At 43.1% G+C, this 13,046-nt stretch overlaps 1 protein-coding gene across 6 annotated transcripts in view; it reads right to left on the bottom strand.

Annotated features, from left to right (window-relative positions):
• CDKL1 (cyclin dependent kinase like 1) overlaps nucleotides 1-13,046 on the bottom strand; it is a 52,773-nt gene that overhangs the window by 3,894 nt on the left and 35,833 nt on the right. For 4 of the 6 annotated variants that reach the window (XM_086321603.1, XM_086321602.1, XM_086321604.1 and 1 more), the window contains 6 exons: nucleotides 10,331-10,403; nucleotides 7,001-7,091; nucleotides 6,241-6,441; nucleotides 5,766-5,848; nucleotides 2,839-2,895; nucleotides 1,525-1,680 (listed from right to left, as the gene is read on the bottom strand). In XM_086321603.1, the coding sequence (XP_086177729.1) occupies nucleotides 1,525-1,680; nucleotides 2,839-2,895; nucleotides 5,766-5,848; nucleotides 6,241-6,441; nucleotides 7,001-7,091; nucleotides 10,331-10,403 (661 nt within the window). Of the gene's footprint in view, nucleotides 1-812; nucleotides 1,681-2,838; nucleotides 2,896-5,765; nucleotides 5,849-6,240; nucleotides 6,442-7,000; nucleotides 7,092-10,330; nucleotides 10,404-13,046 lie in introns of all 6 variants that reach the window. The other 2 variants (XR_015134783.1, XR_015134784.1) reach the window with 1 other exon arrangement.

Below are 13,046 nucleotides of genomic sequence, written 5' to 3'. Positions count from 1 at the left end.
GAGAAAAAAAGCATAGATTCACAGGAGTTAAGAGCTTGCTGGGACCTTGAAGTGAAGTCGCTCAGTCATGTCTGACTCTTTGCAACCCGTAAACTGTAGCCTACCAGGCTCCTCTGTCCATGGGATTCTCCAGGCAAGAATACTGGAGTGGGTTGCTATTTCCTTCTCCAGGGGATCTTCCCGACCCAGGGATCAAACACAGGTCTTCTGCATTGCAGGCAGACGCTTTAGAGCTTGCTGGGACCTTAGGGATCATTTAAGCCAATACCTTGTCTTACAGCAAAGAAAACTGATGTCTGAAGCACTCAGATGATTTGGCCACCTACTACATTACTTAAAAAGGCAAAACTGCTCCTTTAATGCTGCCAGAAAATGTTTGAATTCATCCTCAATGTCAAATGAAGGCAAGGGAACACATATTTTTTATGGTACTATATGGACTTAGGTATCTGAAAAATGAATACTTTTCAGGACTTTTAAATCAAACCTACAAGCGATATACAAATTAGTGAGGTTCCCCTATTCTTTCAAGTAAAAATATTTATATCAAGACGCTGTACTCCTGAACACAAAGAAACAGTAAGGTAAGAGGTAACTCTGAGGGGAAAGTCTATCTGCTTTGTATGAAAAGCATTCTTAACTTCCTAACTCTGGTCTATTTTAGGGCACTGGGTTTCATGTTGTACCTGTTCCTAATGGAGCATCCACCCTCTTCTCTCCTCCAAACCTCACAAACACCACCCAGATACCACTCAGCAATGGAAGCTGCAAAGGGAAAGACTAAGCAAGATAATTTAAAGCTTAAGGGGCACCTGAGCAGATGAAAGAAGCAATCAGGAGCAGCCAGCTCATCCTAACTGTGGCTCCAACTACAATCCATTCTAAATCTTTACAGCTCTTGGCTTATGACAAGACAATGCAAGGCCACTCTTCCCACTTTATAGCAATCACAAATCTTCACAGGCTCCCAGTGTGCAGCCTGGATGCTGTGCTCTGGTTAAAGGTACTGTTCTGCTGTTCTTGTTGAAAGCAATCATCACCACGTTTACCACAGCCAACTCTGATGATTAACGGGTCAAGGAGGAAAACAGTTCCTTTTTCAGATAAAACTGGAATGTCAATCAATACTGAAGGTAAACATGATGACAGAGAGCCGCCTGGGGTAAATTTAATTTCATTTTCCAAAGCACAAGAAGCATGCTCAGCGGAATTCACACCCTTGTCTCTGTCTGGGACCTGTGCTCCTGCACAGCAAAAGCCCTGGCCCCTGGGTGGCAGCAGGAAGCCACGAGGCAAGGTCATCTTCAGGATTCAGGAAGAAGGGCCCTTAGCAGTAAGTGTCTCTGGGACCCTGGCCGGTAGATCTTGTGATCTGTGTGTCCTCACGCAAAAATAACAGGATGCTGGAACTGCAAGCCTCAATCGACACCTCAAGTATAGATTCAGACTCTACCAGATGGCAGGTATGAACTCATCTGATATTGCAACCTCGCATGCTTCTGTAAAGCAGTGCCCCATTTTTACCCCCGGCAAGTGCTTTCGGCTCTGTCGTAGGGTCTTCCTTGTTGGTTTCTCATGCTGTTTTGCCGAATCCCCTATTTCTCTGATACTGTCAAAATACGAATGCTGCAACAGCTGCTCACACGTCAGTCTCTCGGCAGGATTCATGTGGAGACAGCCCTAAAAGACAGAAAACCCCCTCTTCTTACTCTCTAAAACTGTATAAACTTATTAATATCATTTTTTCTTCTTTGAAATATTAAACTCTTCAGTTGGGAACAAAAGGAGGAAAAAGTAAGAAAAACACACCAATCATGACTTTCATTCCTTCCACAATCATTCCTGAATGGGTAACCACATAATGAATTAATAAATAGTTCTAGGAATAGTAACAAATCCTTTTCTTCACCTTGTTCTGTTCTTGAGGCATTCAGTGCTCTGCCCTGAGGGAGTAGGACATGATTTTTGAGTTCACCTCACTGTCTCACTAGAATAATCCTCCTAACCCATTTTGGGCACTTGACTATACTTTGTAAAACCTAGTTTTTTTATTTAAAAAATAATATCTACATGTGATAAAAATAAACTTCATACAGTATGTAGCAAAGTCTCTTCATCACTCTAGTTCTCCTATTCTGTCTTCTAAAATCAGTCATTTTTTGTTTGTTCTTACAGAAATAGCCTATGTGTTACATGTATGTAAGAGAGAAGAGACATACCTCTCTCTATGTTACATCATTCTTAACTACTTTCTCTGCCATAGGCTAGAGGGCTCATACTTAGATAGATTAAATCTCACAATTACATGCCTCAAGGAACTGTCTCATTTCTAAAACTATAAATGCATCAGTAAATGTTCTAAATACTTTTTATCATGGGTGGGACATTGACCTTAACTTGCAAATATTTTAATTGGTACCTCATTTTACACAAGGGCTATATACTTTTGAAAATGTGTATGGAAATCAAGTTTTAAAGTTGAAACCTACTTTCAATATATTAAAGTGTTGGTTATTTAAAAGAATCCTATGGCTAAACAGGTTTTTTTTTTTTTTTTTTAAAGAAAAGGATTCTTTTTGTAAAAAAAAAAAAGAATTCCTCCTCTTAAAAATTTACATTTCAAGTACAACATTAGGGTTATTTAAAGTGAAAAATACTTACAGTTGTTTTCACCGTTATGTGACTCATTTTAAAAATGAAAAGTACATATACTTTTCAAGTGAGAAGAATAATTCTAAAAGGAACTCTTTTCAATCCATGGATTGACATAAATCATTCAGATTCCCCAGTGATACAGCTGCCCTGTACTCCCAGGTCTGTTGGAAGCCATGATTTTACCTTTAAGAGGCCCAGGGCAGAATAAGAGATGTTTGGAAATTTTAATTCAAGTGGTTCCTGTTGAAAAAGAAAGAAAATAGGGATTTTATTTACAGCATATATTCAAATATAAAGTTACTTCAGATTGAATTTTTCAGTGCGAGAAGCATTTTCCTGGAACCTTCTTTGCCTCCTCCACCCTCTGCCCACCCCACCTCCCACCTATGTCTGTTTCATAAGTTCCTTCTTTCCCCACTTCCAAAATGTTTTATAAGCTTATACTCTCCCCCATCCTCTAAACCGCTTTTCCAAATTTTCTTCCTAACCATTTACCCCCTTTACTTCCTAAAGAACAGATTCAGGTAGCAAACTGTGAGGGAATACTAATGGAAAAAAAACAACACACTTGTCAAGCAATTGTTATTTCCCTGTTTTCTGCTCCAATTTATATAACTTGCCTTGTCTCAGAATAATGTTTGGCATTTCTAGAAAGGGGTCCTAATTATGGCATTTACTGACATTTACCTAAAGGGAGCTATGTAACAAAGATTTTTTTCCCTACCCAGGTGAACAGACATTCTTGGTTTTCTGGAATAAACACTGTTCTCTCCTCCCACAGGAGCCTGCTGTCCCCCTGATTACCCTACTGTTTAAAGAGTCTCCTGAGCAGACATCCATCAATCTCCCTTTGGCCATTTAAGGCTATTTGGCTCTGGTCATAGGCAGGCGACAATCAGGAGTGATAAACACTATAAAATAGAAGGAATGCCGTGTGTCAGGCAGACAGGCCAGTTCAAGTCTCCCACACTGCAGGCGGACTCTTTACCGTCTGAGCCACCAGGGAAGCCCACACCACTGATAAAGAGGCTAAAAAGGAGGAAAACAGAAACTAAGAGCTAACCAGGCTGAGTAAAATAAATGACAAAGATGAATCGTGTGTATAAAGACGGCGGTTCCCTGGTGCTGCCATCAAGCCTAAGAGCACAGGGTTACTTAGTTCAGGGAACCAGCCAACAGCAACCCATTCCCAAGTGTGCAGTTATTCATCACTGATAAGAGATAAGAGCCTCAGTTTTGGAGTTGCCTAAGATCAACAGGGAAAAATAAAATCCTAAAGCAGATCTTTATGAGCCTTTAAGAGCAGCCCACTCCACTCCCAAAGCTAAACTATTTCTCTTGCTATTTTTGTGTGTTGAATCTGAGCACCACTGGAGACTGCCTTGACATTGCTGACACCGAGGTCTGCTGTTTCAGCCAGGACGCCTGGGATGAGGCCAGCTGGTTGGCTATGATAGGCAGGGGCCCATCCTGCCTGCTTAGCCGGTTTCCCTGCCCCAGAAGCATGCAGGCCTCCTTCGGGCAGGGTTGGTGACGGGCAGAGGGACTCGGGCACAGATATTCAACCTGCGCAGCCCCCACACTGCGTCTTCCTGTGTTTCTGTCAACAGGAAATCCCCTGCAGGACAACCTCTGGGAAACCATGGGAAGCCTTTTACAGTGATGAAACCTGGGTTGTTTCTGAGGTTTCTCTGGTAGAAGAGCAAACAGGAAGTTCGCTAAGGGATATTTAGTGTGACACTGGGCATGTCCAGGTCACAGGGGAGCACCTGGGTCGCCTGCCATATGTCAGGTGTCATTCCTGCTTCTGTGGCCTTGAAGGCTCCCCGCTGCCCCACTTTTCCTATTCCCAGTGCTGCCGGAGGAGGGCGGCAGGGCAGTGGGAGGTGGGAGACTTCACTGAAGGACAAGCCCAGAGTTTGCAGGGACAGACGGCTCTGGTGGAACTGGCTAGAGCCTCCACCTGGAAACTGAGCGATGGAGGAGGGTTCACTTCAGTGTGAAACTACCTTCCTTAGACAGTAGGAACTCAGGACTTCATAGACCTTAACTGTGCTCTGAAATGTTTCTGATTATAATACAGGCTCATTAGAAGACACTTTAAAAAACCAGAAAGAAAGAAACAAATTGTCCCACCACAAAGAGACATTCGCTGTTAATATTTTGGTATACTGTACCTTGCAGCCATTTATTTCATAAATATAAAAATCTTTATAGCCTGATTTTCTTGAGGTTGTCATATTATTTTGTATTTGTACATGTAAACATGTATATTTATTTAAAATTCATTAAAATTATGTCAAATTATGGATACTGTTTTATAACTTTTTTTCATTTAGTAATATGTTACAGACCTTTTTTATCAGGTGATTACATATGAATCTAATTATTTTTATTAGCTATGTGGTATTTCTATTGTAAGGACGTACCATAACCTATTTAATTCTCTAAAGGAAATGATTTCTGTTAAAGAATGTCATGTTTCCATCAAAAAATGTTTGCTGTATCTTTATACTCTTATCTAATAGTTTCACTGGACTAAATTCTTGAAAGTGGTTTAGACTATGCACATTTTAAATTTTTTCAGTTTTTGAAAAATGTGTGTTTTCTCCACATTGGCCAAAAGAACAGGTATCAGAGTGAGGCTGGCCAAGCAAGTTCATCACCATTCTGCCCCATGGGCTGGGACTGAGAGCACAGTAGAGTAGGGGTTTGGACCATGCTGGATTTTCCTGGAGGAGTCATCTTCTACAAGTTGATCAGCTCTGAGCTTTGTAGCTTCAGCTGCTGAAAATGATGGACAGGCGAGTTTGGGGCAGGCAGCTCTGCAATCCTGTCCAACATGATGGCTATGCTCTGCTATGAGCTGTCTGTAAATTAGCACTGAAGGCCAGGGTCTTGTAGCGAATTTGCCCCCGTTTTCTTTTCCACTCTTAGACTGATCTTCTGGTGCCAAGTGGACCATGGGGCTCAGGTAGGTGCCTAACTATCAAAACCTAGTTAGACTGCAACTCCCCATGTATATTCATTGAGTGAGAATGATCACCACTTAAATACCCTGGTAAACGCAGCTCTGACCTGCAGAACTCTTACCAAAATAGGTCACTCACCATATCTTCAGGGTCTGGAATTTTTACCCCACTGAAGTACTGATTTGTGCTAAATACATGTTGGTGCCTAGGAATGAGGTCTCCTTTGGACAAGAAGAAAGAGAAAGGTAAAATTAGATCAGTTATATGTATATTATAAAATACTCGGTATAGTTTTCTGAAACTAACACAATATTGTAAGTCAATTATACTTCAATAAAAATTTTTTAAAAATAGGAAAACAATGTTTTTCATCCTCTCAAAAACATTAGATCAGTTAGCAAGCACTGCTCCATGGTTTCCTCCCATTGGTGCTGTATCAGTCAGGGCCTATACCTACAAAGGACACCGTTCATGGAGCCATTACAATGAGGCTCTGAGAGTTTCCCTCTTTCGTGACTGTAAGGGGCACTGGATGAGACTAGGAACTTGGCTCTGCCCTGACATGGGTAAAACTATCAGGTTTCCAAAAGATGGGACAAAAACCAGCACTTACCCAAGGTTTTCCTAATCAGATAGAGCTGATCCACATCTGATTTTCCTGGCCACAGAGGAACCCCTGACAGCAGCTCAGCAAAGACACAGCCAATCGCCCAAACATCTACCGGGGGGCCGTATTGCGTGTCCCCCACCAGCAGCTCTGGGGAGCGGTACCACCTGGTGGCCACGTAGTCTGTGTAGTAGTCGCTCGGTCCAGCTGGCCAGTGATGGGACATGGAAAACAGAGGGAGCAGTGCAAGCAGGGAGTCAGAACGGGGACGGGGAAGACCTGAGAAATCAAGCTTGTGCCCCACCTGTGGTTTTTCTAAATCAGTGCTTCGCAATACTGGTTACACATGAAAACCACCTGGAATATAGTCCTTTATAAAAATTACTGATGTTTGAACCCCACACCAGTCCAATTAAATCAGAATCCCTAGAGGGGTATCAATATGGTTTTTAGAGTTTATTGCTTCCCAGATGATTCTAATCTACAGCCAACATTGAAAGCCACGCTTCTAAAATAGTAGTTTTAAAAAGCACTATTTTAGCAAAAAATGAAGGGTAATATACGTATTAGTAAGCCCTTTATTGTGATAAAATGTACATATAGCATATACATTTTTAAACCACTGTATGTGTGTTTTCAGTAATTGCAACTTGCAAGCTTATGCCCTAAATATACAAGAACTAGCTTCCTGTAGCACTTAGGTCCTTTATCATATTAAAAATCTCTCTAGCTTTGACACTTAACTAAAGAAAACTTTGATACTCACTCAAAAGTCGAGCGAATCCAAAGTCACAAAGCTTAATCACAGACTGTTTCGTGACGAGGATGTTTTCCGGCTTCACATCCCTGTGTATGCACTAGTCACAAACATCAAACCCAAGCAGATTAAACAGGAGCAACCCTAATATATGGACTAAATAAAATACATGAATATCCAGCAAATATCTGAGGCTGTTTGAACCTCTCACTGACCTTCAAGATAACAGACTACAAAACAGTAGCCTAAAATAAATCGAGTACCATAACCACCATAGCCTGAATCAACCCCAATTCCTGGAGGGCCCTAAAGGACCAATAAATGTGAAAAGAAAAATGAAAGTAGGGTAGAAAGATAAACAACAATTTTTTAGTAGAAGTACATCCCATGTAGTGTTTGGAACATATTTATACTAAAGTGTTTATGACTGTTTACTTGAAATTCAAATTTAACTGGGTGTATTTAATCTGGCTACCTTAGGTGATAGACAAAGTGTTAAAAGGCTCTGGGTGAGGACTGCAGCGTGGCTGCAGGAGCTGCAAGTTGGTGCCTAAGCAGAATTCATAATTCAGTTGTTTAACTGAGAACAGAACACATTCCGCCTGGTAAACAGGACAAGCCCTGGGCCTGCTGAGATAAGCTGAGGAAGAGATGGGCGGGAAGCAGCAGCTTGCCAAGAGACCTCCCTTCCAGCTCTGACATTTGTCCCCACAAGATAAACAAACGCAGGCAGCGCACACCCTCTGGGGAGTCACTAGATGTCAGCTCCATCCCACACACATCCAGTCTCCTTACTGCCCCTCCACCCCACCGGATGTAGCCCCCACGCCACTGCCAGGGTTTAGACACAAATCACCTGTGGTTTCCAGACCACAGCTGACATTGTTTAACAGGGTGATGTTAGAAGAATGCTTAAGAACCTTCACATGATTTTCCTATTAAATAGTGCTTTTTTTGGTAAGGAACAAATCTTCAACAACAATAAAAAACAACCAATTAGCAATTACATAAAAACAACAGTGGGGTCAAAATACTGTTTAAGTTTCTAATAACCTTCCCTTCTTGGTGTTTTCCTCTCTGGAGGAGAATGTTAGAGGCTTCTGCAAACCGAGAGACCCTCTCTGGCTTAGGGCTGATACCCTGGGGTGTTCTTGACTTTCTAAAATTTGGAGCTAGGACAGAGGTTCCTCTTATGCCTGGCCTAGTTCTCACTCCAAAGGATCTTCAGGGTGAGACCCGGGTGTCAGGGTTTCCCCACGGGTATTTATTATTCTGGAAAAATTGGGAGAAGACAATTTCTGAATTATTTTGTTACAACAGATCTGGTTCTCAGCAATTAATGGGCCTGAGACCTCCACTTTTTTACTCCTGGCTTCAAATATTATTATAATGGGTACACCCTTGAATATCGTGATGACAGATGGTCAGAAGTACTTGTAAGCAAGAATGTGCTCCTATTCTGTTCTGGGAATTCTTTACAAGTTTCTACAGCCCTCCCCCCAAGCACATGTGGCCAAACAGTTTCAGGGGCTCTCCAGGGAGCTGTGGTATGCATTATATTTGTTCTTAGTGTCTCTGCTTTTCCCCACTAGGGCCTTTCTGCCGTCTCTCTCACTCCCCCCACTCCCCAACCCCGCTCCTAAAACCTGCTATCAGCAAACTGCTGGCCCTCACTCTCAGTGAAGAGCAGTACGTATAAGGCATCCACACTCCCTGGTGCGCACGCATTTGGACACAGATTGTAGCCTTCAGCTAGGTGGAGGCTCAGCTGGGAGAAGTGCTGCTTACTCTCATATTTCCTTCTGAGAAGGCAGCTTCAGAGGAAAAAAAAAAAGTTAGAACAGCTCGAGAAAGGCATTTCAGCCCTACCAGTGAAATTGACCCTGGACGTTGTCAGGATGACAAAATGCAGTAAACTGCCCTTGGGGCCAAAATGAAGCTCTGATATTGGAGTCTGGCTTCCTGTATGCAGGGAGTGGGCTATGTTGAAGCCAAGGGAGAAGCAGGCTACCCAGTGTCTGTGAGGTCACACCACCTGGGCAGCAGTCCACTGTACCTCCCGCCAGCCTTGCTGTGGCTGAGAGTGCTCACGAGGTTTCCACTGGCTGCTTCGTTGCAGCCCTGGCACTCCTAACTCACCTATGCAGACACGAGCAGGTGTGCATCACACTTGGGACTCCACGTAATACGTGCAACAGGCATGAGTCATCTGGGGTTCCCCTCCCCAATTTCATAGTATTTTGAGGGTACCTTATGGCAGAAAGTGAAGAGGAACTCAAAAGCCTCTTGATGAAAGTGAAAGAGAAGAGTGAAAAAGTTGGCTTAAAGCTCAACATTCAGAAAACGAAGATCATGGCGTCCGGTCCCATCACTTCATGGGAAATAGATGGGGAAACAGTGGAAACAGTGTCAGACTTTATTCTTCTGGGCTCCAAAATCACTACAGATGGTGACTGCAGCCATGAAATTAAAACACGCTTACTCCTTGGAAGGAAAGTTATGACCAACCTAGATAGCATATTCAAAAGCAGAGACATTACTTTGCCAACAAAGGTTCATCTAGTCAGTCAAGGCTATGGTTTTTCCTGTGGTCATGTATGGATGTGAGAGTTGGACTGTGAACAAGGCTGAGCACCGAAGAATTGATGCTTTTGAACTGTGGTGTTGGAGAAGACTCTTGAGAGTCCCTTGGACTGCAAGGAGATCCAACCAGTCCATTCTGAAGGAGATCAGCCCTGGGATTTCTTTGGAAGGAATGATGCTAAAGCTGAAACTCCAGTACTTTGGCCACCTCATTCGAAGAGTTGATTCATTGGAAAAGACCCTGACGCTGGGAGGGATTGGGGGCAGGAGGAGAAGGGGACAACAGAGGATGAGATGGCTGGATGGCATCACTGACTCGATGGACGTGAGTCTGAGTGAACTCCAGGAGTTGGTGATGGACAGGGAGGCCTGGTGTGCTGCGATTCATGGGGTCGCAAAGAGTCGGACACGACTGAGTGACTGATCTGATCTGATCTGATCTGATCTGAGGTGGGCTGCCGTCTATGGGGCCGCACAGAGTCGGACACGACTGAAGCGACTTAGCAGCAGCAGCAGCAGAGCAACGTGGACTCCAAGTGAGAAGGAGTCTACCTTAAATCTGGATAGTTTCTAAGCAACATAAACAAAACTACTTTCTTAAAATCATAAACATATCTTTAAAACCTGAACAAGAAGGAATAGCTTAGGTTGGCATTTTTAGCTTCTCCACAAAAGTATGATATAAACTCTGTACAAAGGTTCCACCTCCGGTAAAGGGCAGCCTTCTGATTTTTAGAGGGGGATTATGAGACTTACACTGTGTTTATGGCAAAAATTTACAGCCTGCAGTGTCTGCCAAGTTATGCTCTTCACAAGATGTTCTGGTACCCTAAAAAAAAAAAAGAAGCAACACAGATACATTCTTTAGTGTTTCGATGGAATTCAACTCAAAAAAGAAGAAAGTAAACCAAGACACACTTAAGTAGTGGAAAATCCTAGGTGACACATACTGTCATCTAACTCATGGGAGAGGGTCCAGAGTGTAGAAAACCTGTGTTAAGAACACTGCTGAATTCCAGGGATGGCAAGGTGCAGCAACACAACATCTACGCCTCCAGAAAAGGACCATGAAGCTCCAGCGGGATTTCAACAAGTACTGATGGCCACCTACCTCGAACATCTGTGACTGGGAACCTGCCTGGTGACTGGGAACCTGCCTGGTAACTGGAGTTCCATTGCTATAAGGAGCTTTTGTTGATGGCAAGCATAAAAGATGCTGCCTATTTTTTCAAGTTGCCCCAACTGATGGCCTTGACGTAGAACTCCTCTTCCACAGATGGGCCTGGGGTTTTTTCAGATTCCTGAGGAAGCACTTTTTTTTTAAGGTAATGAAGGTTTTATTGAAGGTAAAGAAGAGGTTTGCATTGCACACCACACAACAGAAGGTCAGAATAACCAACCTGTGTGTGTTTGCCCACACAGGCAGCTTGGTTCTTTGTTCACATGGCTCCTCTCTGGTAGCCGGTTGCATCCTGCTTACATCTTCCTGCCCTGTCCTCTATCACAGCATCTAAACTTTATTCCACTGTTCCTAGCACTTCCTCCCTGACTCTAGGTTTACATAACCAGGGCAACCAGTAGCCCACCAGGTCCTCTGCACAAATCAGGAAACAGCACCTCCTTTGAGTGCACTTCTTAAAAATATTTATTTTATTTTATTGGCTGCCTTGGGTATTAGTTGCAGCATACAGGATCTTTAGCTGTAGCATGTGGGATCTATTTCCCTGACCAGGGATCAAACCTGGACCCCACGCACTGGAAGCATGGAGTCTTAGCCACTGGACTGCTAGGGAAATCCCCTGAGAGTATTTTTTTTTAAATATTAGGTGATGAGTAAAATGAATGCTAGTGGTAAAGAACTCGCCTGCCAATGCCGGAGACATAAGAAACATGGGTTCGATCCCTGGGTGGGGAAGATCCTCTGGAGGAGAGCATGGCAACCCACTCCAGTTTTCCTGCCTGGAGAATCCCATGGATAGAGGAACCTAGTGGGCTACAGTCCACAGGGTCACACGACTGAAGCGACTTAGCATGCATGCAAAATGAACCACAGAGAGAGTACATTTATATTTCAGAGACTCTGGCCTACCAGTTAGACTCACTGTTTTTACAAATCAAACATTAAACAATGTTGTTGTGATCCTCAGCCAGAACTAATATGTATACTAGGGAGGAAACTCTTGAGCACTCGTGTCAAGGTGACCCAAAAAAGTCACTTCCAGCCTCTGGGAGGGGGTATGAGGCCACTGTTGTCACAGGCCAGATGTTCAGGAAATCCTTTCAGGCAGATAAGGGGATGTTGTAACAGTGGGACAATGTGGAGGAAACAAAGAGGCCACTTCCAGGAAGAAGATCTGGGACACTCCTGGGCTGAAGTAGCTTTTCTCCAATTTCTCTTCCTTATTCTAATGACACAAAGGTAGAGATGCCAGAAAAATCTCACCTGTCTAGAAAAAAAGGCCTAGAAAAACACAACTAAGACAAGGACATTTCAGGTGATATGCTTTCCCCAAGCCTCCACTTTTTGTCCAGAAAAAAAAAAAAAAAAACAGAATATATTTTGATTATGTAATAAAGTGTTCATATATGGTTATTCAGAACCAGGCATCTAGTCTCTAAGAACAGTTCCCAAAAGAAATTATGCAAAAAAAAGCATGTTAAAGTAAATTATAATAGTGTATCATTGCTGCTACTGCTAAGTCGCTTCAGTCATGTCCGACTGTGTGACAGACCCCATAGACGGCAGCCCACCATCCCTGGGATTCTCCAGGCAAGAACACTGGAGTGAGTTGCCATTTCCTTCTCCAATGTATGAAAGTGAAAAGTGAAAGTGAAGTTGCTCAGTCGTGTCCGACTCCTAGCGACCCCATGGACTGCAGCCTACCAGGCTCCTCCATCCATGGGATTTTCCAGGCAAGAGTACTGGAGTGGGGTGCCATCGCCTTCTCCGAGTGTATCATTAGTGCTCCTCTAACACTAATCACCTTATTACACAATTTTCAAACGTAAAAACTCTGTGCAAGCTACCTAGTACCATCTTGGGTCAGCTACTCACTTCACTTTCTGATTTTTCCGTGTGTTTTATCTGATCTCTAAGACCCTTTTTATATGACAATGATAGGAGTCAAGTTTTTCACTCTCGGATAAGGGAGAGACAGATGTGGAAAGAAAGAAGAATAGAATCTCTTCTGTGGCATTGGATTGGGATTGGATACACATGCATGTACAGAGGGTGCTGCCCTGGAAAGGGTGCTGATATCTGACACAGGTGCTCTAGAAAGCTTCTTGACATAGGACAATATCTGAGGTAGTGGTTAAGGTGATGAGAAGTGGCCAGATTTTTATAGGAAAAAAATCCATATTTTAAAAACAGAGTCTTCAGCATTCTCTGAGAGATTGGATATGAGATTCAGAGAAGAGTCAAGGAATGACACCAGGGTGTCAGCTTGAGTCGCTGGTTTATAGTAGGGCC

This window comes from Bos grunniens, chromosome 10 (genome assembly GCF_055505025.1).
Source record: "Bos grunniens cultivar Pamir isolate PY7600 chromosome 10, Bosgru_T2T1.0, whole genome shotgun sequence".
NCBI lineage: Eukaryota > Metazoa > Chordata > Mammalia > Artiodactyla > Bovidae > Bos > Bos grunniens.
This window is presented reverse-complemented; position numbering and strand designations above follow the sequence as displayed.